This window comes from Struthio camelus, chromosome 10 (assembly GCF_040807025.1).
Source record: "Struthio camelus isolate bStrCam1 chromosome 10, bStrCam1.hap1, whole genome shotgun sequence".
In the NCBI taxonomy this organism is placed as follows: Eukaryota; Metazoa; Chordata; class Aves; order Struthioniformes; family Struthionidae; genus Struthio; species Struthio camelus.
In genome coordinates this window covers 23,497,745-23,522,929 of record NC_090951.1, presented here as the reverse complement: position 1 = coordinate 23,522,929, position 25,185 = coordinate 23,497,745, and the positions used below count along the sequence as shown (strand labels likewise).

At 61.0% G+C, this 25,185-nt stretch overlaps 1 protein-coding gene across 1 annotated transcript; it reads left to right on the top strand.

The window, feature by feature from the left end:
- Positions 1–4,342: 4,342 nt before the first annotated feature.
- LOC138068528 (maestro heat-like repeat-containing protein family member 2B) lies at positions 4,343–25,153 on the top strand. The gene is made up of 41 exons (XM_068956358.1): positions 4,343–4,427; positions 4,857–4,937; positions 6,724–6,863; positions 7,232–7,354; positions 7,609–7,774; positions 8,170–8,268; positions 8,830–8,981; positions 9,404–9,547; positions 10,079–10,171; positions 10,372–10,441; positions 10,554–10,667; positions 10,844–10,917; positions 11,172–11,291; positions 11,489–11,596; positions 12,234–12,393; positions 12,790–12,830; positions 13,746–13,853; positions 14,025–14,144; positions 14,328–14,423; positions 14,583–14,735; positions 15,084–15,206; positions 15,568–15,638; positions 15,822–15,957; positions 16,087–16,182; positions 16,668–16,772; positions 16,960–17,083; positions 17,175–17,284; positions 17,430–17,585; positions 17,705–17,859; positions 18,115–18,277; positions 18,576–18,742; positions 19,284–19,421; positions 19,621–19,732; positions 19,829–19,975; positions 20,276–20,458; positions 20,605–20,757; positions 20,941–21,063; positions 21,206–21,308; positions 21,443–21,508; positions 24,810–24,893; positions 25,039–25,153. The coding sequence occupies exons 1-41, from the start codon at positions 4,343–4,345 to the stop codon at positions 25,086–25,088; spliced, it is 4,812 nt and encodes a 1,603-aa protein (XP_068812459.1). The 3' UTR covers positions 25,089–25,153.
- Positions 25,154–25,185: the final 32 nt, after the last annotated feature.

Genomic DNA, 25,185 nt, shown 5'->3' with positions numbered 1-25,185 from the left:
CTTCTCAAAGGACTCCAAAGAAGATGAGAGGAGAGAGGAAAAACACCCTCGCACTTCCAGTTCTCCCTGTGTAATCCCTATCCAAGTGCCCAACCTGTTGGCAGAGGCAGTTTCGACATCTCTGCGGTCTCAGTTGTAGAACATGAAGAAAGGCCCTGTAAGAAAGCCTTAATCAAAGCGAAGATTTAAAGTGGAAATATGTAACGTTCCCATCTTACCTATGGAGAAGTTCCACCCCATTGGCTGGGTGTGCACCTCTGTCTTGGCTGAAACAGAACATGGGCTCTCTGGATGAACGTTTCCACAGATGATTTCTTTAGAGCAGTTTTCAGTTATTGCTCAGGACTTTCTCTTTTAACATCTAGAAAAACAAATAAAGCTATTACTGTTGCAGCCAATTATAGACTAACCTCATTCACTTTCCTAGTCTGGGTAGGCCCATGTAAACGTTCAAAGTAATTTGCAGCTAGTTCACTTTGCATCTCAACCTCATTTCAAGAAAAGCAGCCAGCAATGCTTACAAAGGAAACCGTCACTGATTCAATCACAGAGAAAGAGTAGCTGGTTTATGACATTCTGGCAAGGCAAAGCAAAGCAAAACAAAATCCATTAGTGCAAATTATTTCCACTCACTTCGGATTTCTGCATAGCCTCTTGCCATCAGCTGATGGTATACATCAGACTGCTGGTATATCCACCTATATTGATTGAAAGGGCCACACCCGTGTTTCTCAGTGAACTTAATGCAGTAATACGTAATTGAAGCATCTACATTTTAGGTTGAAAAACATTTTTTTTTCTCCTCGTTTTCATATAATACAGGAAGATTTTTTTTTTAAATCATGGGGGCCAGGTGCTCTCATACTGAGCCTCGTGTCAATTCAAGGGCTTACGCGGCCGTGGGAAACGCTTGGGTCATCTTTTAAATCTAACAAAAAATTGTGGCATAAACGGGCAGTGAAACTGCTTCGTGACCAGACTAGAAGATACACCATCAATGTATCAAGGCACCGTCACCGAGCATTTCAATTGCCTGCTGGAGAGAAGGCTCTTCTCTGTGCTCCTGTAAATCCTTCTACCATTAACAGGAGAAAAAAAAAAATATATATATATATATATATAATCACTGGGAGAAGAGCTGGCAAGAATTCCTGCTCCTAAATCACTGCATGGGCAACGGGTCACGTTTCATCCACTGATGGGCTCACAGGATTTCCCCCTCCTCCCCCCGCATCTCACATTCTAGTCCCGGTCCTCACCAATGCTGTTGTCGGCTGAGGGAAAGGTTCTCCAAGCAAGTGTAAGACATTCAAACATACTTTATATATATTCTACTTCCATGAAACAAATGAGAGGGTGTGAAAGGAAACGGCGATCAAGTGGAACAGCAGTTCTTGAAGTGGTTTTCTGTGGGGCACCCCTCTTGAAACTGCTGTGCACATCTGTCTGCTGACAATTTGATAAGAGCATGAAAATAAAGCAGCCAGAGAAAGTCAGAGATGAACAGAAAAGAACACAGCAAAAGCTGCCTCAAGGTACAACCTGATGAACTTGGAGCATTTCCATGTCATGAAGTAGCTTTTCCCATAAAAAGCAGATCAGACAATATTGTACAGAGACGGTTGGGGCTGCATTGCTCTGAATCAAGAGCTTCTCCTTCGAGCTGCTCTTCAGTTCAGCTACCAGAGACCGCAGAAACACCATTCGGAGTTCTTTTCCTTTGTCAAGGAGATGGTCCACAAAAGCCTCGTTGAGTTTCCTTCCAACTCAGTAGGTACTTTTCCACTCCCGTTGACAGGAAACTAGTCAAGCCCTACCCATCACACGCCCGGACTGAGCACAGAGGAGGAACAACCCCCCCTCCCCTCCAAACACTAGGGTTTATTCTCACTTCCACACAGTTCCCTTCATACCACCCCACCCCCAATGGGGCTGAACCCTAGGGTTCCCCCTAGGGTTCACGCTTGGCAAGGGAGCATCCCATCTCCACAGTGGTGCAAAGGGAGCTGAATGCAATTGAGAATCAGACTCTTGAGATTCCGTCTTCATTTGCTTACGTAGCTCTCTTGGTAAATTGTGTCCACGGCCAGAGCGCGCCCATTGTTTTTCCTCAAATACCACTTCTTCTTCTCCCCCCTCCCCCCACCATCCTTCTTTTGGCAAGATAAGAGATGGTGGTTTCAAGGGCCGCTAGGCAGTTGCACCTCAACATTCAAGTGCAAAAACACTACAGGGTCACATCCTGATGTGAGTGAGGCACCTCAGCAAGGAACCCTTAACACCAGCTCACTAGAAAGGACAAACAGAAGTTGAAATGTTTTAATCCTGAAAAGGCCTCGCTGCCCTGGCTTTGCTTCTCCCTGTAAAACCTATAGCATTTTAAAAGCACTGAAACAGTGATCCGACACCCTGAGAGGTGAATTACTGTGTCTAAGCCCTCACAGAGGAGCTGAAGACCTTCAAAAGCCAGGTGGAAAGTAGAAAAGAAGAATGGGTTAACATTGCCTCCCTTTGCTTGAAGAGGCTGTAGTTAAAGCCAGGCCCCTTTGTGCCAGGCGCTGTAACACCTTGGGAGAGAGAAGTCCTGCGCCAGAGAGCGCCTCACCTCCGTGGCCATGGCGCAGAGCAAGGACCCGGGCAGCTGGGCAAGAGCAGCTGCCGCAGACCGCCCAGGCAGCAGCAGCAGCAGCAGCAGCAGCGATGAGACAGGCCTCCAAATGTCTTCCTCGACTCCACAACCTGCTCCCAGCGTTGTGCTCTGCAGGGACAGGCTCAGCCCATCCCCTGCAGAGCTACAGAGCAAACACAGACAGTCTAGTTCTTCCTCTCTTCTTTAAAGCAAAGGCCTGTTTCACTCCCTCACGAATTCAAGCGAGCAATATTAGACTGCAACTGTCCCATCTAGGACTCAGAAAAAGATCTCCTCTAAGACCGTCCCATCTTTTTCCACTGTCCTTCCTACTGCTGAAAGGTCCCCCACAAAGGCTTTGCCCCCCCCCGAGTCCCCAAGGTCAGATAGTGCCTGTCATGCAGCATTGCTTTTCCTGCTGCTTCCCAGGCTTTGCATGCAGTTCCCAGTCACCAGACAGCCGTAGGAATGAGTGCTTGCAAAGCCCAAATGAAAGGAAAGGGGTTTCTTAAAGGAGCATCTTCCCTTTCTGCTATTGAACAAGCTTGGGAAGAGCTCAGACTTACTGCCTCATGCGGTTTACGTCAGGCCTCTTGGACTCAGGTGGTGTGAACCAGCAAGCAGTTAGTTTTGTTGTTGATTTTTTGTTTGTTTGTTTTTCTTTAAGGGAAGACCAGTCTCTCACAAATGCTTGCTCCATCTGCCTGGGTTGGCACCCCCCCAGGGCAGAGAGCTTTGCAAAAGGGCAGCTGGGGGCAGTCATTGCCCTCTGTGCCCAGCGTGCCCTCCAGAAAGGCCCCTTTGAGCAATGGGGCAGTTGCTCTGCTGTTGCCAGATGACCCTCTGCAGCCTGGGGGTGTCTTGGGGCGAGCAGGGAGGATCTTCAGTCTTCTGGTAGCTCCCAGCATAGGGCTAAGGATGGGGGAGGCATGGGGGAGTGGGACTGGACACAGCCCGGAGGCATTTTGAGTGGGGGATGTGGGCAGCAACACTAAGCCCGTGCTTCCAATATTATTTTGGTCAGGTACTGTGGGATTTCTCCTCGGGGACTGGGTCGCTCCAATGACATCAGCTCTCTGCCTGGCTTTCAGAAAGGCTTTGTTATTGTTGCAGAAATTGAGGCAAAGCAGAATTAGCAAACCTACCTCCAATCAATACAGCCAAAGGTAATCACTCCCCACACCGTGCTCTCTGTGCACAAGCCTTCCTGGGTAAACTGTGACGACACACTGCTTGGGATAATGCACTTTGGTTGGAAAACAGTTATGTTAGCAGCTGCACCAGCAGGGTTGGCACCAAAATATCCTTCTGGGGTTGTTTTTCTTGTTTGTTCGTTTTTTTGTGCTTACAAGCTTTTGCCTCCTGAAGTCAGTCACGGGGCACAAAAAGCCTTCGAGCAGGAGCAGCTCTGAGCCTCTGTCCCGGGGGCTTTGCAGGCCATGTGGGCAGCAGGTCTGTCCCTGGGCTGTCCAAGCTGTTTGGGGTCAGCTGCCCTGCAGGGAACAGCGTGCCCTGGGGAGTGTGAGCCTGTCCCAAGGTGCCGCATTTCAGCTGTGCTTCCCCGCTGCCCAGAGAGAGCCCGGAGAGCAGTGCTCCCCATGTATTGACGGCTGGGTGGCCGGTCCACACAGAGGGAGCAGGCAGCCCCGCAGCTTTGTCCTTAAACAAATAGAGCTGTGCTGTAATCGCCATGGAGGAGTGGTGGACAGCGACATGCTGGGCATGATGGGCCTGGTCTGCCAGCGTGCTACCCTGCACAAAGCTTTCTTCCTCAATCCCAGTTCAGCACTGTCCTGTGGTCAGCTGGACACTGTGGAGTCTGGCCTCCCTCCTTGCACCTTGGCCAGCCTGGCTGTCAAGGCAACAGGAGTGTTGCGAGGCAACAGTTCCTTGCCCGCTCCTGAGGGTCCTGAGGTCCCTTCTCACACTCCTTTTATGAGCCTTTTAGCGCTCGCAGGCATTTCTCTAGAACTGGAGACAGGAAGTTACCCTTTCATTTGAGAAACCATTTACTCTTAATACATTGCTTTGGCATTAGTAGAAAACACAAAGTTTGTTTTCCTCTCAGTTCAGGGAGTAAAAGAAAGGGCCTTTCTCTCTTGCCTGTCCCTCTAAAGGAAGGAAATGAGGTGCAGAGGAGCTGTGTCAGGTGACAGGGTGAGGCAGGAAGGGAGGCTGTTAGGGAGGAAATAGAGAGGTGGAGATGAGTTTTACTTTTCAAATGAAGTGTCAGTCCAAGGCCCCGTCATCTCCCCTCACTGTGCTGAGGAGACCTGTGGGACGGAGCTGTCACCCAGCATCCAGCTGGGTGAGCTGTGGGTAGAGCGGAGCAAGTCCCTGCGGGCAGTGCCAGAGGGCCTGATGCTCCAGAGTTGGTTTTTGGGAGCTCGGGGAGCATCAGCAGGGGCTGCTGTCAGGGCTGCTGCGGGTCCCAAGGGCACGCGGAGCTGGAGGTGCCTCTGCGTGAGCTGGGAAGGTCTGTGCAGAGCTACAGGTGCCACGAAGGCAGGCGCTGCTGTTTCGTGGCCTCCGTAGGCCAGCTGCTCTCCCTGCAGCGCCTTTTGGAAAGAGTAGCTGTCGGAATGCCAAAAAGCCACGCTTTTAATAAAACCTGTGGAAACCCAGAGGTGTCCCAGTGACAGCTGGGAAGTGTCTCAAGCTGCTTCATACCCAGTTGGAGGGGTTGGAGGTGCACAGAGGCAGTGCTGCTGTCTGGCAGGTGGCTTTCTATAGGAGTGCTTTTCTTCGGGCCTCGTTACGGACATAAATATCCAGCTCTCTTGTCGTGTGAGGTGCCCGCCGAGTGGCAGCCCATGCAGGACAGGGGTACTGAGGCCCCGCAGTGCAGCCGAGGCTCCCACCACCAGTCAGGGTGGCCGGGGATGCCTCCAGCTGCCCAAGGCCCCGAGCAATTCTCTGTTAGGCCACGTGGCTTCCCAAACCAAAGCTCCCCTCTGCTTAGCCTGGGTCTGGCGCTCGAGGCACAGCCTTCTCCCCAGGTTTCTGCTTGAAGGATTTAGTCCAGCTGCCCAGAAGCTTAACGCTACAATATTGTTTCATCCGCTTCCTGGGAGAAGGGGTATGACAGCAGGTCTGCTGCCATTTCTGTCTGTGGTGCTCAGGACGATGAAAGCATCTTAATTTTTGCCATGTTCAGAAGGACTTAACGCACTGCCTGGTGTCTCCAGCCAGGATCCTGACCAAGCGCCAGTCAGTCTTTCTCCTTGTCCTGAGATCCGTCCCTAGCATACTTTCCCTGCCCTCTTTTTTGTTTGCTCTTCGTGTTTAGGGCTTTCGTCTGCAGCAGTGTTTGCTGAGGGGATGATGTGGGAGCTGGCAGTTGCCGGGTGGCTGCTGGTGGTTTGCCTGAAGCTCTTTAGAAGAGTGGCGCAATTCAGAAGAGGTGCTCTTTTGGGATGGGCACTTAGGAGGTTATCTTAGGAGATAACCTAAAGTGGCCGATGCGTTTGGAGACGGTCACTGCTCAGAACCACCGGAGGCCGACGAGTGACTGCGAGCGCTGGCGCCTGGGGGATATGCCCACATTTGGGGCGAGGCGGGGGGGGGTCCCTGGTGCGGCCGTGCCTGCCCTCCCCCCCCGCAGCCCCGCGTTGCCAGCAGCCCTCTGTGAGGTGTCGGGGCCCCCCACGGGTCACAGTGGCCCCTCACTGGTCACAGTGGCCAGGTCCCCTCTCCCTCCCAGGGCCCACGCTGGCCCAGTGGCTCGTAGCTCCCGCGGGAGGAGGTGCTGGCGGAGCAGTGCATCCGTCCAGGGAGTCCTGCCGCGATGGGGGTGCTGCGAGTGCTCCGAGGTGGGGGCTGGTGCCGCACTCGGCACCCAGCCTGCCGGCCCGCTCGATGGGGGTGACGGGGACCAGCTGGTGCCCACATTGCTGGCTCGGGGAGAGTCGGGGTCATGCGCTTGGGGCCAGCTCCAAGCTGCCCCCGGGCTGCTCTTCTCCAGATTACACAGAGCCGGCTCTGCCAGCCTCTCCTGTTACCCCGTACTCCAGCTGGGGAGACGTTTGCCCCAATTCAGGGCCCGCCCCTGCGGCTGCTGAAGCAACGCAAACCCTCCGCTTCTTTCCTTCCAGGTTTCTTCACTTGTGTAGGTCCCCAGTCCGGACCTGCGCGGGGTGAGGACGGCGGCAGGGCGGCTGGCTCTGGCCCTGCGGCCGTTGCTACCTTTGCCGCCGTCGTGACCTCTCTGTTGGACCGGCTGCAAGGCGTCGAGGTGAGGTGGGGGCATCCCATGGGGCTGCGTGGGGCTTCGAGGGCTCCCCGTAGCGCCCAGCTTCCCCAGGTGCTGTGAGCTGATCTCGCTCAATGGCGCCTCTGTCCTCCTGCCGTGCCTCCTCCCAAAAACCGGATGCTGCTGGTGGCGCTGAGCGGACACTACCGCGCACCCTGCTTTCCTGCAGGAGGTGGCAGCGTCCCCGGGGTTAGGGTTAGGGTTTGGGTTGGGAAATCCCAGCGTGGGATTTCTCGCCCACTCCCGACGGCTGTGCTGAGCGGTGGCGGCGGCTCGTCCCTGGCGTCAGCATGGCGGAGCTGATGTGAGGGCGACACGTCCCATTGCTGCCGTGTGCGGTGTGTCCCCAGGATGGCAGAGCGGAGATTTACCGCGAGCTGGAGAGCGTCTTGTGGCACGACGAGAGCCATTTGCAGAACTCTGTCGTGGACAGAGTGATAGCGGTGGCATTCGAGGACCTGCAAGCTGCCCAGGTGAGCTTGTCCTCTCTGAGGGTAACCCCGGACCCCTGCGCTTGGCACGTCTGTCCTACAGGAGAGGCTTCGGGGACGGGTCCTGGCAGGGGGTTGGGGCAGTGACCCGGGAGCTGTGCAGAGAGGTGGCTGCAGGGCTGTTTGTGAGCGAGGGACAGTTGGAGTCGAGTTACCGGTTCTCTGTCCTGCCTCGAGGCCAAGCTGTGGGGGACGGCCAGTCACGCTGCTGTCACGCGCAAACTGCTGTCTTTCAGGGTGTGACAGCCGCTGTGAGGACGGACGCTAGTGGTGTCCTGGTGGCACTGGCCCGCTCCCACTTGCACGACGTGATGTCGGTGCTGCAGGGCCACCTGAAGGCTCTGGAGGGGATGTCGGAGGAGTTCGTCCTCATCACCCTGCGCAACCTCGCTGCCCGCTACGGTACAGTGCCCGGCCTGCTACTCCGCGTTACAGTGGGTGACAGGCAGGAGAAGGGATTCGTCACCCTGGCCAAAACAGTCTGGGCTGCGCTGGGCTGGAGGGAACCTGCTGGAGACCAAATGTGCCGGGCTCTGCCCCACGCTGTCCTCCCCATGCCCCAGGGCTTCCCCGCACCCCTCGGGGAAGGCAGCTGGTGGTACATGGGTGCCCTGGCAGGAACCCTCCCCATGCCAGGGCCTCCCCCAGGGCTTCGGCAGCTCTCCCGTCCCCCTGCCCTCTGGCATGGCCCCACAGCCCTGGTCTGGCAGCGTTGCCGGGGGACAGAGCCCACGGGCCGTGGCAGCTCCGGCTGACGGCAGCCGCCCTCCGCCCCACCGCCCCTGCCCTTTCTGCAGCCCTGCAGTGCGTGCCCTTCGTGGAAACGACGCTGTCAGCCCTGCACGGTGTGCTGAGCGAGGTGGGGAGCAGCCGGCTGCTGCGCACTGTCTGCGGCGGTGAGTGTCGGCGCTGCGGCCAGGGCCCGCGGGGAGCGGAAGGGGCCAGGGTGGCCCTGGGCGCCTCGCTGGGGTCTCGGGGCAGGCAGGGCAGGGCTGAGCCGCAGTGAGCTCCAGCCTCAGCAGCCCCCAACTGCCCTGAACGAGCAGGAGCAGCGGGTGCTGCCGGGGTGCCTGTGGGCAGGCCGGGCCGGCGCTCGGTGCGGCTGCCCCAAGGAGCTTGTGGGCTTTAAGGGAGAGCACAGGAAAGAATTGCCAAAGCCTCCAAGCTTGTGCTGAGGGGCCAATGTTTGGGAAGAAAGAGGCAGGGGCTGCAGCGGGCAGTGGTGGAGGGCAGCAAGGCTGTGTGGAGGAAAAGGTGTGCTGGGGCGGAAGAGGGGAGAAACAAGGCAGCATTTCAACCCAGGTGTCTCAGACCCTCATGCAACGTGTGCCTGAAGGCAGACCTGAGGCCTGGCGAGCCTGGCGTCGGCTTAAATCAGGCTCGGGGGCCTGGTTGAAACGAGGTCTCCTGCTGGTCAGAGACTTTGCCACGATCCTGTTTCCCTTCTCATGCTGCAGTTGTGGAGCAGTGGTGCCGAGGGATAAACACGTACTTCCGCGAGTGGGAGAAATGTGCCTTCCCTCGCCTGGGGGCGGCCCAACTCTGCGCCCCTGTTTACCCACTCTTCCGCTACGTGGGCAGAAACTGGCGGCGCTGTGAGGAGGAAGAGGTGAGCGTTGCTGCTTCTGCAGCCGTGGGCAGCAGCAGGGACGTCTGCAGGGGCCGGTGGGGCTCTGCAAGGAGTCAAAGGGAGCAGGCTGGCTGCGAAAGGGCCCCGAGCCGGGAGCCTGCGGGCAGCATGCCGGGGCCAGCAGTGCCAGCTGGCAGGCAGGACGGCAGCTCTCCTTCGCGGCTCTGTGCCAGAAAGCAACAGTGCCCGGCCTGCTACTCCGCGTAGGAATCCCAGGGCCTTTTTGACAGGGCAGGCTGAGGGTGTGCCGGGAGGAAATGCTCTCTGTGCTGGTGAGCGAGCCCTTCTGGCCAGGGAGAAGGGACAGTCCCCTGCGCGGGAAGGGCAGGCTGGTGTCTGGGGGAGGCGAGTGCTGGAGAGACCCTCAGCCCTCACCGCCGCATGTCGCCAACCCTCGGCAGGTCAAGCAGGCCGTCCTCAGGGCGATGGGTGCCATGATGGGTGTCCTCCTGCACGCGGAGCAGCACCGCGAGCGCGCCTGGGAGCAGCTCCTCTGGCTGCTGCACCAGTATCGAGAAGTGCGGGAGCCCTTTGGGGTGACCACGGTGAGGTGTTGCGCAGGGCACGGCGCAGCCGGGCGCTGTGCGGGTGCCGCAAGGTGTTGGGGAGCTGCGGGGTGCCGGGAGGAGCTGGGACCCCTTTGGGCAGGAATGGGGAACAAAGGCCAGAGGCTTCCTGGGCTCTTGCTGGAAGAAATCAGCAAGGCAGGAGGGCCAGGAGGGAGCGGTGAGTCGCTGGAGCGAGCAGCTCAGGACGGGAGGCTGCGCCACTTCCCGGGCTGGGGGGGGGTGCACAAGGAGCTCTGCCCTCGCACCCAGGGCTGCATCCTGCCCCTGGGACAGGGAGAGGTTGGGGGCGGGGAAACGTGCCAGGAAAGGCTGTCCCAGCAGGGCTGTGCAGAGGAGACCTCCTGGTCTCCTGCTGCTCTGTGGGAAGGACGAACCAGAAGCCCCATGCGGGGCTGGGCTTTCCCTGGACGTGGGTTCAGGCCATGGCCTCTCCCAGCGATGCCGGTTTCTCCCTTTCCGGGCGGCTGGCGGTGAGAGCCCCCCTCGCCCTCTCATGCTCCCTTGCAGAGTCTCAGCTATTTCCTGGGGGCTGTGGCGGACGTTCAGACCCTCGTGCCCCGGGCCAAGCTTCTGGCCATCAACGCTGCTGTGCACCAGCAGGTAAGGCCTGGTGCCACGTTGCTGGCCTGAGGCTCCTGGGCAGCCTCAGCTGCAAAGCTCTGCGTGCGCCCGGAGCTCTGGGCTTTGGTGGTGGGGCCGCGCCCAGAGCTGCCCGTGAGACGAGGGCTGACAGCACAGTTTCTTTCCTGTCCCTCTGCACACCGATCTGGCTTTCTCTGAAACACACCTTGTTCTCACAGCTCTGTGACGAGATCGAGCCACCCAGCCCAGAGCACAGAGCAGAGCTGTGCCGCTGCGCCGTGCTGCAGGGTGAGGAGAGGAGAGGCAGCGCCGTGCCGCCGTGTGCTGGCAGCTGTGTCGCAAACCTACCCGGGTGCGAAGATGCTGGTCACTAATGCTGAGCGTGATTTCCTCCTCGCAGCCCAAATTTGCCCCGCGGAGACAATCGTGTTCCTGTACTGCAAGCTGAGGAGCGGGAGCAAGGCTGATCGCGTGGCAGCCATGGAAGTGCTGCAAGCTCTGGTCCGCTCTGATGGTCAGTGTGCCAGGAGAGAGAAATGGAGTCCCCCCGGGATGCTGCTGCTTCCTCTGCCATCGCAGTCTGGCCCTGCTTTTCTGTCCCACTTGTGTACAAAAAGCCAGGGAGCTGTGAGGAATCCCTCCGGAAATGGGGGCTCGGCCTCAGCACACACCTCTCCTTGTCCCTTGCAGCTGCCGAGATGAGGGAGAAGCTGCCCCTGTTTGTGAAGCTTGTGCAGTCTGTGCGTGGCGACCCCGCGGCCCAGGTGAGCTGTTTTGGGCAGGGATGGTGCCACGGTGCTGCCGCGGGGGCAGAGCCACCCTTTCCCTGGCGCAGAGCCTGGCGGGGCTGTAGCAGCAGGCAAAGGCAGGGCACAGGGCTAAAGCCCAGTGGCGACAGTGGAGTGTGGGCTGCTGCTGCACCCTTGTCGTCTTGGCCCAGCCAGAAGGGCTGCAGCGCTGCGAAGGCAGCCTGCCCTGGGGCTGTGGGCCGGGGTCATAACAGCAGCCTCCCTGGCAGGTGAGGAAGGCAGTTCTGCATTTCATCGGGGAGCTGCTGCGCTCCAGTGCCCCGGGCTGCTCGGCGTGGGACGTGGTGGGGCACATCTTCAGCGAGTTCAGCCGGGCCTCGGGCAGACTGGTAAGGGCAGAGCAAGGCGCCAGGGCTGCGTCCCATGCTCCGACTGTGCTGTGCTGCCACGGGCGTCCCTGGCAGCAGAGAGCTGGGTGCAGCAGGGCCGCCACACCGGTGCCACGGTGGGAGGGGGCTCTGCATCGCTGTGCACCATAGGGTCTGGGAAGGGGCAGTGACGGGTGTTTCCCACCTCTGTCTCGCAGGCCATGGGAAGCCTTTGTGCGGTGGAAGCCCGGGAAGAAAGGGCTGTTCAGCGGCTGTGCGGGCATGTCCTGGGCACGCTGGACATGTCTGCCAGAGGGGTGGCCAAAGTGAGTTGTCCTCCGCCTGCCGCTGCTTCTTGCCTGGGGACGCTCTTCCTCACCCTCCCTGTGGCCTGAACCTCTCCCCGACACACCGCGGAGTGTGTGCGGCTCACGGAAACGCACCAGTCCTTTCCATGTGCAAGCTCTGTGAGCAGTGGGGTTGGGGGTGTCCGAGGCTTTCCTCTGTGCACTGGGACCCCTGTCTTAGCCACTAAAGCAGCGGAGAAGAGCTGGGGTTTAGCTTTGTGGGGCCGGACTTGCTTGTTCAGCGCATGCTGCGGCTGACTCGAGCCCACTGGGCATGTGTCTTGGCCACATCCCGTACATGAGATGTAGGGGCTGGTGGGGCCATAGGAATCCTGTGTCCCCTTGGAGTGCAGAGGTGACCTGCCCCCTGGGGGTGAGCTGTGCCAGCAGCTCTCATCAACCAGGCAGCCAAAGGGAGGGGGAAAGGAGTGTGAAGCACGGTGGGCAAGAGGGAGAGAAGGTGGAGGAGAAAGGCAGGGCGAGACCGAAACCTCTGAGTTAGGGGAGGCCCGAGGCTGAAGGGCTGGGCCGGTGCCAGAGAAGTGGCAATGATGGGGGAACAGGGATGGAGAGGTGGAAATGCCGGCGTGCTGAACGGCCTGGTTCTTGCCTGCAGCTCCTGTGGCCGAGGCTGCTGCGGTACGTGGTGCCAGCCCAGTACACTGGCATGCTGGTCCCACTCTGCCGCTGTCTGCGTGCCCTGGCTGAGAGACAGGAGAGCGCAGGGCGCGAGGAAGAGGAGGCGGCACCCGAGGCTCTAGAATCTGAGGAGCTAGGTGGGGAGCAGAAAGTCCTGGCATGCTGCGCCAGGCTGGGTGTGAGCGGGGCAGCGCATATCCCTGTTGTCCCTTGGCGGCCCCACGCAGGAGGCCCGGGGCAGTGCAGGGCAGAGCAGTGCCCTTCGCTGGGTGCGAGGGCTCTGCCCCGCGTGCCCCTTCCCTGGCGGAGCCGCCTGGCACTGCTGCAGCCAGCTCTCGCCGGGGGCCTGGGGGCTTGTTCCTGCCATGCCGGGGCTGCCTTCAGCGGTGGCTGTTCAGCCACGGGAGCCCAGCAGAGCTGGTGTGGAGGCGGCGCAGCCGGGTCCCCTTTAGCCACATGCGGGGATGTGGGATGCGGCACGAGGAGGGCCGGAGGGGCTGGGTGTCTCACGCAGCCTTTCCTTCTGCCCGCAGCCCCTCTGCCGGCTCCCCAGGCCCTGCTGGCTCGCCTGCTGGTGAGTAGTGGGGCCCCAGGGAAAGAGCTTTTGAGGCCCGGGCAAGAGGAGAGGCGGGGAGAGATGGTGCCGAGGCCAGTGCCAGGCACCCCGGGAGGAGGCAGGAGCTGTCGGAGGCAGCCTGAGCCTCCCCTGCCCCTCAGGGGCTCCTGCTCCTCCTGGAGGACGGCAGCACCTGGGTCAGCTGCCTGCTGCCAGCTGGGGCAGTGCCAACCTCCCTGCCTGCCTGCCTGCCTGCCTATGGGGGCAGCTGCAGCTCTTGGGGCAGGCGTGAGCCCGTCTCCCTGCTGCCCTGGCCTAGGTGGTGGCGGCGGTGTCTCCGCACGCGGGCGGTGGCCGTGGAGCAGCGGCCCTGCAGCTGCTGCAGGCGCTCCCCAGCACGATCCATGGAGCCGTGGGAGCAAAGTGGGCCGCAGAGATCCCCCTGCTGCTGCAGCACCTGGCAGGTAAGGTGCGGGCAGGCGGGAGAGGCTGGGCCGGCGGAGGGGCAGGAAAATGCCTTCAGCTCCCCAGCCTGGTGGAGGGGAACGGTCCTGGGTTTGCTGGCTCTTGTCAGCCCACTGGCCTGAGGCTGTGGGGCTTTGGACGGCAAAGACCACCCCTGGGCTCTGCTGTGGAGCCCGCTGGAATAACGGCGAGGGCTTTTGCTTCCTCTGGCTTTGCAGGAACAACCGCAAGCTCCCTGCATGTGGCCGAGTGGGAGAGCCTTCTGCTTAAGGTATGGCATGCGTGTGGGGTCCCCAGCTGGATGGGGCAAGCAGGGGACAGGAAAAATGGTGGGAGGACGGAGCAGGGCAGGCACTTCCCGAGCAGCCTGCACTTGCCCCGGCCGTGGGTGCTGCGTGCTCAGAGGATGTGCACAAGACCCTGGTAAGGGGCAGGTGAGCATTTGCTTCATCGTCCTCTTCACCCTAGTTCCTGAGAACTTCGCTGGAGGTCGTTGGGAGTGAGGCCTGGACGGTGGGCCTGAGCCGGGAGCTGAGCCAGCAGCTGGGCAGCTCTCCCCGCCTGTCCTGGGAGAAGGTTTGTTCCCTGTGCGGTGCCGCTGCCGCTGCTCACGCGTCCGAGGGCTGCGCCGGAGAGCCCTCGGGTCGCTGGGCATGGGTGCCAGCATGGTGGGGTTGGCCGTGGCCTGGCCCTCTCCCGCCAGGTTGGGCTGTCCCCACAGCCAGGGCTCGGCCTCTTCTCTTGCAGCGCTTCCTGTACAAGGCTCTCGGCACGGCCCTGGCAGCTTGTGGGTGTCTCAGGCACGTGCAAGAGCAGACACTGAGATATCTCCAAGAAGCCAACTACCTGGAGCTGTGGCAGGCACAGGTGAGCTTTCCTCGTGTCGCCCTGCTTTGCCGAGTGTCCTCGGCGTGTCCCCAGGGCAGAGGGGCTCTGCGTGGCCTGCTCCAGCCTTTGCTGGTTTTCCCTTCACTGCTGTTTGCCGTGGGAAAGGTCCTGCCTGGCCAGTGGAGCTGGTGGGAGCAACTCCCTGTTTCTGCTGCGTTGCAGGGAATGATTTCAGTTGTGTCCCGCTGTGCCGAGAGCCACTTCCAGCTGGCCTTGTCCTCGGTGAAGGCGTTCATGGGCACTTTGAAACACCAGAAGGTAAAGAGCCCAGGGTGTTGTTGTTAGAGCTGCTAGAGGTGCGCAGGGAGCCGAGCTGCCGGTCGTGTGCAGAGCAGCTCCTGCCTCGGGAGCGTGCGGAGTCCCGGGCACAGTGGGGCCGTGGGCTGATGTCTCGGTGCTTCTCCGACAAACCCCCAGCAGAGCAACACGGTGAGGACCCGCGCTACTCGCGCTGCGCTCATGGTGGTGTACGGCAGGATGGCGCTGCGTGCCCCCAGGGAGCAGCTGCTGGCCCATATCGAGAGAGACATCGTGGGGAACGTCCTGCAGCTCTACCGAGAGGGCCGCCAGGTGGGTGCTCGGGGCGCAGGGCATAGCCGGCCGGGTGCTGCCAGCTCCGGCCTCTCCTCACCCTTCCCATGCGCACCTCTCCCATCGTAGCCGCGCCAGCGCTGCTTGCCCTGCTCCTCTGGGCCGGGATCTGTGGGTCTTTCTGGCCAGCAGCTGGGGCAGCTGCTTGCCTCCCCGTGAGAGGCTCCTTCCCAGGAGGGGCGAGGAGAGTCCCTTCCTAGGCCGCGGGTGCCGAGCTGGGGTCTGCTGGGCTCCCAGAGGGCACAGTCTCCTCCCCGCACTGTGCTTGGAGGCAGGTTCCTCAGCCCTTCAAGGAGCTCAAAGTGTGTTTTCCTCCCCTGCAATCAGGATGCCCAGCTGAGGCTCTCCCTGGTGCAGAGTGTCACCGAGATCAGCCTCGCCATCGGGGCTGTGGGCGCCTGCCCCAGGTTTGAGCTCTGCCGCAAGCGGGAGCTGCTGCAGACCCTGCTGGTGAGTGCCCAGAGCCGAGGCCGTCACGCAGGGGTGGCTGTGGGCTCTGCCGTGGGGCAGGTTTGCCCAGAGGAGCAATGGTCTCCCGGGGCGGTGCACGAGCTCCCAAGCTCCCCGAGCCTCGTTCCCAGGGGGCAGGGTGCTTGGGTGCTGGCACTTGGAACCGTGGCAGGGGAGCGTGGGACATTTGGGTGCTGGGGAGCTGCTGCCTCGTCCTGCGGGACCCTTGAGGGAGCCATGGGGGTTGAGGGGCCAGTGCCTGCAGGGTCCTGCAGAAGAACGCGTGGCCGGGGTGGGCGGGCAGGCTCTCCCTCACCCCTGCCCGCTGCCCACTTTGCGCGTGTCTCTCTGTGACTTGCAGGAGGTGATTCAGGAGGAGCCGCAGGAGTCGCCGGTGCACCCCCGGGCCATCGTGGCCATCGAGCAGTTGAGGTAGGGTCTGTCCCCGGGACTGTGGGAGTGGCTGCGTGCCCCAGCCCAGACAGCCGGTGTGGCTGGAGCTGAGGGTGTTGGATTTGGGGCTGTCGATGGGGACAAAGCCAGTGGTGGTGTGACTCACTCTGGAGAGTGCTAGTAAGCCCCCTCTCTGTCGTCCCTCCCTTTTTCTCCTGGCAGCAAGCTGAAGCCCCATCTGAGGAGGGAGGAAAAGCACAACCTCCTGGCTCAGTGCTGCCAGGGCGTCGTGCGCCTTCGTCGCCCGGAGCAGATGGCAAAGGAAGGGGAGACGGGGGCAGCTGCTCCACACACATCGGTACCTGCCGGCGCTTCTTGGCCACCCCTGGGCGGGGGCCCAGCTGCGGGCGCCCCGCACTCTGGCAGCCGCTGGCTGTGCTGGCGAGTGCATGGGGTGCCCGAACTCAGTCCCCCTTTCTGGTGCCAGGGTGTGCACGCGCTGTCTCTGCGAGTGCTGGGGCAGCTCGTGGCAGCCCTTCTCCGAGCGGAGCCGGCCCCTGTCTGCTTTAAGGACCTGGTGCAGGTGAGTGTCCCTGGGGCGGGGGCGGGGAAAGCGTCGCTGCTGTCAGAGCGGGACAGAGGCGTGGGGATCCTGCTGCAGGGCTGGTGTGAGGAGGGGAGCTTCCCTGCAACTAGGGGTAACACCCTGCTGTGGCGGACAGGGAAATGGTCCTAGGTTCAGGCCCCCTTGCCCTAATTTGGCACCCAAGCTTTTTCCCATCGGCAGCAGCCTGCTTGCAGGCAGCTCGCAGTGTCCTGCCGAGCCCCCTGGATGAGCCAGAGCTTCTCCCCAGCCGCAGCCGTGTGCGAGGGGTGCTGCACAGGTCAATGCTGCCCGCAGCGAGAGCCCAGAGCAGGGAGGTCCCCACGGGGAAGGGCTCCTCGCCTGGGGCTGGGGTGCCCAGAGAGACCGGGGCTGTGCAAGCAGCAAGGCCGAGGAAGGAGGGGGCTGGCGAAGGGCTTCGGGTGGAAAGACGCCCGTGGTGAGACAGGTGTGCCCGTGCCCAGGTCCTGCGGCGCTGGCTCACCTCGGCCCACGCATGCGAGCGGGAGAGGGCCCTGCAGGTCTGCGTCCAGCTGCTGGGCACTTATGAAGAGCGACGCGAGCACAGGGTGAGCAGGGACCATGCGCGTAGGGAGAGCTGCCCCAGCAGGCGCCGGGTTGTGGGTCTCCTGGGGCTGCAGGACGGCTCCTCGTTTGCCCCCTGCCCAGCCACAGCTCGGGGGCAGCGTGGCCGGGAGAGGGCGAGTGGCCGCGGGGGCTGCCAGTGACCTCTTTGCCTGCCTCTTGCTCCTGCAGCGAGGCCATGCGTGCGAGCAGTTCGGCTCCCTGGCAGGACTGCTGGGGCCTCTGACATGCGACGTGTCAGCCGTGTCCCGCCAGCGGGCAGCGACCTGCCTCGGCCGCCTGCTCCAAATAGGAGGTGAGGAGAGTGGGCAAGACTTCACGTCCCCAGCACGTGGGGTCGGAGTTTCGCTCCCCCTGAATGTGACTCCCCTTTCTCCTGGCTCCAGCCAAGACCACGGATGAGGCGGCCTGGAGCAACGAGATCAGGCGCCTGTGTCAGAGGCTCAACGCCGTCACCTCTGAGTCTCTGCTCACGACCTCCACCAACATCGCGAAGGTAACTGGCCCCCAAAAAGCAGGGAGGGGGCCACGGTATATGTGTGTGTGTGTGCGAGTTTGCATGCGAGTACTCCTGTCAGGACATGAGTTTTGCATCTGAGCAACCCATGACGTGGTCTCTTCTGTTCCTGATTTCTCCCCAGCTTGTTTGCAAATCCTGCCCCGCAGCCCAGGCCACAGACTTCACGAGCGCCATCGTGGAGAGCTTGCTGTGCGCCAGGCCCATGGGTGTGTGGGCCGCTGGGCGGTGGATGCTCACCTTTCTGGGGGAGCGCGGGGAGCAAATCTTCCAGGAGGAGGTGAGAGGGGGGTGTTTTTTCTATTCGCCTTTAGCTGCTCTCTGTTGTTGACCATTGGCCCCGAAGAAGGACGGGGAAAGGACGCACCGAGCCATTCTTTCTCGCCTTCCTGCTTTCAGGTGCCCCAAATGGTGACCATCCTTTCCAGCTGCCTGCGCAGCACCCGGCAGAGCACGCCCAGGGGGTTCGCGCTGCGGGCAATGTTCCTCCTGGCCCGCTCTCACCAACAGCCGGTGCTCGACAGCCTCCTCCAGAAGCGCCTGCCCATGGACAGGTCTGTGCCCTCGGCCTTCCCTCTGCAGTCAGAGCCAGCCCCAGGGCGCACCTGCCTGCGGGGTCCCGCGAGGGAGCAGGTGGTTCTTCCCCGGGGAAAGGCTGAGCGCTGCAGCATCGTGGGCTCGTGTCTCTGTCCCGAGCTGGGCATGGCCAGCCCCGTTGCAGACAAGGAGAGCCTTTGGCCTCTCGTGAGGCTGTTGCAGGTGCCCGAGGCTAGCTAGGGGCTCATGGGCGAGCGTCTGTTCTCTTGCAGTGACATGGTGGAGCTGTGGAGGAGCCTGGGAAGAAGCACCCTGGGATGCCACATCCTGGTGTGCTTAACCAAAAAATTAAGGGCAGCTGGAAAGAGCAGCCACCAGAGGGACTGCTGCACTCAAGAGCTGGGCAGCAGCCAGGCTGCCCTGGAGCCTCGCACGGTACGGTCAGCGGCAGAGGCATTTATGCCACTTCACGCCTGCTTTCCAACTCGTGCTTCAGCGTGAGGGAGTTTCGTGCCCTTTGCGGGCACCCGTGGAGCCTGGCGGGGTGCTGTGCCAGGGGGGTGGAAGTGTAAGTGGTGTGGGGAGTCGGGACAGTTTGCTGCTGCCGGGCCACAAGGCTGTCGCTGCAGTGAGAATTGGAGACAGTAAAAGCCCCCCCAGGGTGGCAGGGAGACGTGGACAGTGGGAAAAGCCCTTGTTTTACCAGGTGGTTCTTGGTTGACTTTCTCTGTAGATCACCCGCGCCCTCTCCGAGGTGCTGGTGGTCCTGCGGAGCAAGACGCTGGTCCAGCACCTGCTTCCCTCCCTGCTTCCCAGCCTCCTGGGGCAGGTCAGCGAGACGCTGGGGGAGGAGATGGCACTGTCCCTGGGGGAGCTGGGCAGCAACGACACACCGGGCAGGTGAGGAGCGGCTGGGGCAGGGGCAGGGGTTGGCCTCTTTGTGTGGTTCATGGCCTTGCAGGCACACCCAACTGTCCCACTGGTGCAGGGCTGCCTGTAAACTCTGTGTCGCCAGCTGGGGCCATCGTGAGGCTCCCCACAGTGCCATGCTCTGCCCACGCTCCTGCTGTGCAACGGCAGGAGCAAATCGGTGCTGTGTGCCACCTACAAGGCACTCTCCCCAAAGTGCTGCTGAGCAGAGCACTTGGGGAGTGCCTTGGGCGCCTGGCGTGGAGTCAGCCCAGGGACTCTGGGCTTTCTCCTGCTGTCTGTGGGTTTGGGGCAGGACAAAGGGCAAAAATGCCAGTTTTCAGTTAGCTTGAGACTTGAAGACCTTGGAGCGTCATTTCAGGGGTACTTTGCCTGTCCCTTGGTGGAGTTTAGGATGAGCGGAGGAACAGCTCCCCAAGTGGCTGAGCTGCTTTAGCTCTGCCAAAGAGAAATCTGCCCCCAAACTTCTGCCCCTGGAGCTTTCTTTGGGGTTTTTTTTTTTCCCCCACAGTCTTTTTGTGGAGACCTTAGAGCTGGTGCTGGCGAGGTGCCTGGAGGAGCGCTGGCTGCGGCTGCTCCGGGAGCAGGGAGTGTGGGCATCCCTGGCAGACCCCCAGGCTCACACCGCCGGCGTGTGTCTCCTGGCGAGGTGAGAGCCCCCACAATGTGTCCTGCCTTGTCGCGGGGGCTATGCCCAGGGAAAGGGCTGCTGGGACCTTCCTTCATGCCCGGGAGCTCTGCTGAGGTGCAGAGCAGCATCTGCATTGGAGTCGGTGAATTTGGGAGTTGTGGCCCGTGGCCGTCCTGTGTGACTGTGTGTCACGAGCCTGCTCGTGCTTTGTGCGCAGCGTGCTGATCCGCGCGGAGCTTGTCCCGCAGCGCCTGGTGCAGAGCCTCTTCTCGTGGCTGGGTTCACCCTCGGCAAACCTGCGGCTCACGGCCACGGCTTTCTTTGCTGAGGTGAGGCAGCAGGAGGGCAGGGAGGGCTCGGAGGGGTCCTGTCTTGCCTGGCGTGAATGGCGTCCCGATGCTAGCAGCCCCGTGGCTTTATTGCAGCTGGTGAAGGACCATCTGGTGGAGAAGACGAAGCTCCTGAAGCCCCTGCTGAAGGCCCTACTAGAAAGATCACGTGACCCCATCAACACCGTGCGGCAAATGGCCATGAGAGGCGTGGGCAACATGGCCAGTGGAGCACCCACAAAGGTGAGACGGCCTTTTCTGCGCTCTGAGCACAGTCCGAACTCAAGAGGTGCCAGTGGAGAGGTGTGCGGGGCTTGCGGAGCCTGGAGAGACGAGCAGAGGCAGACGTGGGGCTGTGCTAAGGCCGCGCTCCTCGCTCTGATGTCAGCAGGGTAGCAAAGGGGAAAGTGGATGCAAAGCGGGGCTCCTCAGGCAGGGGGTTGCTCTGGGCTTGCTCGAGCAAGTGCAGCCCTTGGCGCCATGGTGAAGGGCAGCGGTGGGAGGCAGGGATAGTGAGCAGCTTGTGCACCTGTCGCTCTGCAGCTGCGGAGGCACAGGGCGGCCGTGGTGGAGGTGCTGTGCAGGGGCCTGGAGGATGTGGCCGGTGCGGAGGTGGCTGCCGAGAGCCTGCTGGCGCTGGTGAAGGTGCTGGGGCAGCTGAAGGCGAGTGCCGTGGGCTCTGCCCTGGCAGACATCGCCAGGTCCACCCGGGCGTTCCTGGGGGCGGTAAGTGAAGCCACTCGTTCTCATGTTGGGCAGGCAAGAGCCGTCCTGGGGCTGCCATCCCCCTGTGGGCAGTGCCGCGCTAGTGCCAAGGGGTTTGTAGGCGGCACCCTTGTTAGCACCTGCCACATAGGCTTTTTTGTTCGCAGGAGGAAGAGGTGCTGCGTCGCTTGGCCTTCACCCTCTATGGGACTCTGGCCTCGTCTGCCTCAGGGAGGAGGTCCAGTTTCAGCAGAGAGGTGGAGGAAGTGTTTCCCAGCCTTGTGCTGCACCTGCGGGACCCAGCCCCAGCTGTCTCCGATGTAAGCAGCTTTCTGCTATCTGCAGATCTGCAGAAAGCCCTGTGGTGCCAGCAGAGCTGTGGTGCTGCTGTTGCTGGTGTCTCTGCAGGCCCTCGCTGACAGCGCGGCAGCGAGGTTTCTCCCTCCCTTGGTGCTGCGGGCAGGCGCTCAGCGTCCCTGTGACGGGCCAATGCTCTTTTCCAGGCGTGCAAGGGTGCTCTCCACCTGTGCGCCCCGTTTCTGGGGTCAAAGAGGGTGCGGAGGCGCATTGCCACGAGCGCTGGGCTGAGCGCGGCCGAGCTGCAGGACGAGATCTGCAGTCACCTGGTGAGCGAGCTCTGCACTGGGGCCTGCGTCCCTGCAGGCGGGCGGGTGGCTGCCCTGTGGCTCCTGTGCCGGCTGCAGGGCACCCGGGAGCGGGTGGCGCTTGGAGCCAGAGATGAGCTCCCACGTGCCTGCTCTGCCCTAGGCCCAAGACTGCCCCGCGCTGCTGGAGAGGCTCTTCAGCACAGCCCGGAGCTGCTGCATGGGGAGCTGCCAGGCGTCGCAGGTGACAGCCGTCACCGTCCTGGGTGAGAGGCAGTGCAGGGCTGTCGCGCTGCTCCCGGTCACGTCCCTCGGGTCGGGGCCGGGGTTGGGCTTCAGGGCTGGAGCTGGGTTTGGGACTGGGGCCATGCCCTGATGGCTGCACTTCCCCATGTGCCAGGCATCATCCTGGACACAGCGCCAGCTGAGTGGCTCCAGCGATGGGACCTGGCGTTCTTGTGGGGAGGTAGGTGACAGAGACCGAGCTCCCACCCCACGTCCTGGGGAGGTGTCCAGAGGCCCCGCGAGCACCAGGCCAGGGTGGCTGGTGCCGAAAGTGGGGGGGGCGGGGGGGGGGTGTGGAATGGGGAGAGAGGACTTGCACAGCCCCCAGGCTCCTGACCAGGACAGCTGCCCCCAGCTGAGCACTGTGGAGCTCCGGAGGCCATGGGGGGCCATGGGGAAACAGCAGCCGAGCACCCACGGTGCCTCCCTCTGGTGTCATTGCAGCTCAGCAGAGGCAGTGGCACGCCAAGGCCCCCCCGTGCGTGGCTGGCGGCAGCAGCGGTGCCCCGTGCCGGGGGCCCCAGTAGCCCGAGGCTGGAGGACAATAAAGCTCCATCCGCATGAGGAAGGCGCCAGCTTGTTTCCAGGCTCTGTGGGGGTCTTGCGCCGGCCCCGGCCCTGCTGCCCCCAGGATGTGGCCCCAGTGCCCCCGGCCCAGCCTGGGGCCCTGCCTGGGGCCATGGGAAGCAGAGAGATGGGGTGAGGGAGGGCACTGCAGACACTGGAGAGGCCACTGGGGACAGTGGGGTAAGGGGGGGCCTGAGGCTGAGAGGGGCCCCGGGGCGAGCGGAGGGCCCAAGGGGCGAGTGGGGGCTGCAGGGATTGAGGGGCACTGGGAGCCCCTGGGGGTGAGTGGGGCTGCAGAGGGGAAGGGGGCAGGGCCGCTCTCCCAGGGCTGGGAGTGGGGCCAGGCCAGGGAATAAAGGCTGAAGGGCCCAAGCCCAACGCCCCCAGGCTGCCCCACACCCGGGGCCGGGCCCTCCCAGCAGGGACGCCCCGGCCCTGGCCCTAAGCACAGCCCAGAGCCACCCAGGGCCATCCCAGGTGGAGGCTGCTGCCCCAAGCCCTGCACTTGCAGCCCGACGGCAGGGGCTTTGGGGGCCAGGTGCCAGGGCAGGCAGGAAGTGGTGAGGTTTGGGGGCCACCACCAGAGACTTGGGGAGGCATTGTGGAGCTCAGCAGCAGGGGCTGAGCTGGCTGTGTTTCTGGCTGAGAACGGAGAGCAAGTTCCCCACTTCTGAGCCCTAAAGGGGGCCTAAATCCTGGGTTCCTGGGGCCACAAACCCAGGCTAGTTAGGCCACTTTGAGGCCCAGAAAGGGAGCCTTAGTTGGCTGCCTTTGTGTCTGAAGACAGGCCAAGTCCTGCATTTTGGGGGCCAGAAACAGAGGCTTTTAAGTTTGCTGTGCTTGTGGTTGCAGACAGCGACTAAGGCCTCTGTTTTGGGGGCCTGGAATGGAGGCGTAGTTGGCCCTTTCGCATCCTCCAAGCAGAGTCCAAGGTTTTCCAGCTCCAGAAACAGAGACCAAGTCCTGTGTTTTTGGGACTCTGAGAACAGAGGCAAGGGTGCCTGTTGTGGGGACTAAAAGCAGAGGCCGAGTGCTGTGTTTTTAGGGCCACCAAGGGAAGCTTGGTGTTCAAGCTTCCCTGTTTTCAAGCACAAGAACAGGTGAAGGAGTCCTGCCTTTTGGGCTCCAAAAGAGAGGCTAAGTCCTGCCTTTTGGGGTCCGCAAACAGAGGCTGAGGTGGCTGATTCTGTGGCTGGAAACTGGGGCTAAGTCCTGCCTTGTGGGGACTTGGAAACAGAGGCAAGCTCCGGCATTTCCAGCCCCAAAGCAGAGGCTGAGGGGGCCCTTTTTGAGGTGGGGGACAGGGTGCATGGACCCTCCTCGAGGTGGGGTGGGGGTCCATCTGCAAGCACCCAGAGGGCAAGGAGACCAGCATGCACCAGGACAAACCTCCCATTGAGATGCTTTCATGCCAGAAACTGTTCTTTTGGGGGAGACGGGGGGGGGGGGGGTCACACCCTTGTCCAAGTCCAGCATTTATTCAACATTTCTCCAGTACTTTCAGCACTACTTAAGCAATTAGCTTCTAGGTACTGAAGCACTATTGACCAGGGAGTCAATATCAAGCCACCATTCCTAAGCTAATTGCTCAGTTAGTTCAATTAGTCAGCAGTGAGTCAACAGTTGCACAACACCTGGAAAGCTTATGGTGCTGTTGGATGAAGAAGCATGCCTGAGCCAAGCAAAAGGCCTCTTCAACAACTTCATTAACCACTCACAACTAACAGGTTCCTGGGGGCTGATGGGAGCTTTACTGAGTGCATAGGTCTACAGAGATTCTCCAAATAAGCAAGAAGGAGTGACAACACTAACAACTTATTCACAAATAACTCATTTAGATACCACATATCTAGGGCTTACATTGTTCTATTAGCTAGCTCAAAAGTAAGATCCCCATACCCCCAAAAAGGAAGACAGACAGAGCAAGAGAGTGCACAGTAAAGAGTAGGATGGTCTATCGGGTCACACCTGCACAACATGCCACCTGATAGGCAAGGGGTGAGCTGAACCTCACTAAGGCCCTACTGGTCTCAGGTTGTTATGAGAATGGAGCTTCAAACCCACACCCTCAAGAAGTGGTACACCCACACTTATGTGCCTGCCCCCCAGAGAGGGGTCTCCTGGGTGTCAGATTCAATGGTGGTCCCAGCCAGCAGCCTGACTTGAGGGGGAAGAGGCAGAGCAAGGCCCTGTTAGGGGACAGTGGTCAGCTACCACCATTCAGGCCCTCTTGTGGTCATCAATGATTCCCCTGCTCCTGATGTCTTCAGCTGGAGCCCGGCCTTTAAAAAGGCTGCCAAGCTCCTTCAAGCCTTCAGAAAGGCCACTGGGGCTCCTCCACCCCAAACCTCCCCCACTCTCCAGCTGCTCACCTCAAGGTCCCCCTCACCCCCCCCCCCCCCCCCACTCTCTTTCTATAGGCTGATGCAAATTAGGGCATGTGGCCTTTAGCCAATCAGGAAGGTATGTTCTAACCCTTTATGTGCATATTCCAGCCCCTTCACTATGATTGACAGATGGGAGGTGGTTACCACAGAATCTCCCTGTCCATTCACACCTCACAGGTTCACCAGGTGGTTTGACCAGGGATATGCTGAGTCCCTCAGAGGTCACTCTTGTAGTCAGGGAGGGGAGGGGGGCAGACTGCTGCAGGTTATTAACCAATTAGCTGCTAGCTCATGAATTCAGGCCCAAACAGCACAACATAGCCCAGTGTTTCTGAGACAGATTACCAGACTGTGGCCTGCCCTGCCAAGGCCTGTGTGCTCATGATTCACATCCCTTGCAAGAACCTTACAACCTCACGTGCCTTGTCACACACTGCACAAGTAAGGAGAGCCACTACCACCAAAGCTCAGGCCTCCTTTGCACACGAGGCTGAGTGTCTTGCACCCTTGGGTGCTCACCCTTCCCAGCAACAACGGGGGCCTCGGTGTGCGTTAGGGGGACCAAGAACGAAAAACCAAGAGATACAACCACTGAAGAGGACGTGTTTTTAGGTAAGTGCTAAGGCATCTTCCCAATTTATTGCCATCCTCCAGCTTTCCTCTTCCTTCCCCTGCTTGCCTGAAGATGACACACGTGCACACAGCAGGCATACCACTGGCAACAGCCCTGCAGCTGCTGCCCTGTTACCGTCCCCAGGACACAACGCTGCCAAGAGCAACCCAGCCCAGCGTGGAGGGGCTGGATAGTGTTCCTGCCACGAGGCTGGTGGCAAACGGACCCACGCATCTGCTGTCCCCCAAGCAAGCAGCTTTGGAGATGGTTCTCTTTGGCCCCTAGCTGCTT

Bases quoted from the DNA above. Each gene is read 5' to 3' on its own strand.
- LOC138068528 (XM_068956358.1), top strand. From the start codon at position 4,343: ATGCTGGGCATGATGGGCCTGGTCTGCCAGCGTGCTACCCTGCACAAA. The intron at 4,428-4,856 runs GTCAGCTGGACA...TTTCAAATGAAG, and splicing joins CAGTTCAGCACTGTCCTGTG to TGTCAGTCCAAGGCCCCGTC. The intron at 14,424-14,582 runs GTAAAGAGCCCA...ACAAACCCCCAG, and splicing joins GCACTTTGAAACACCAGAAG to CAGAGCAACACGGTGAGGAC.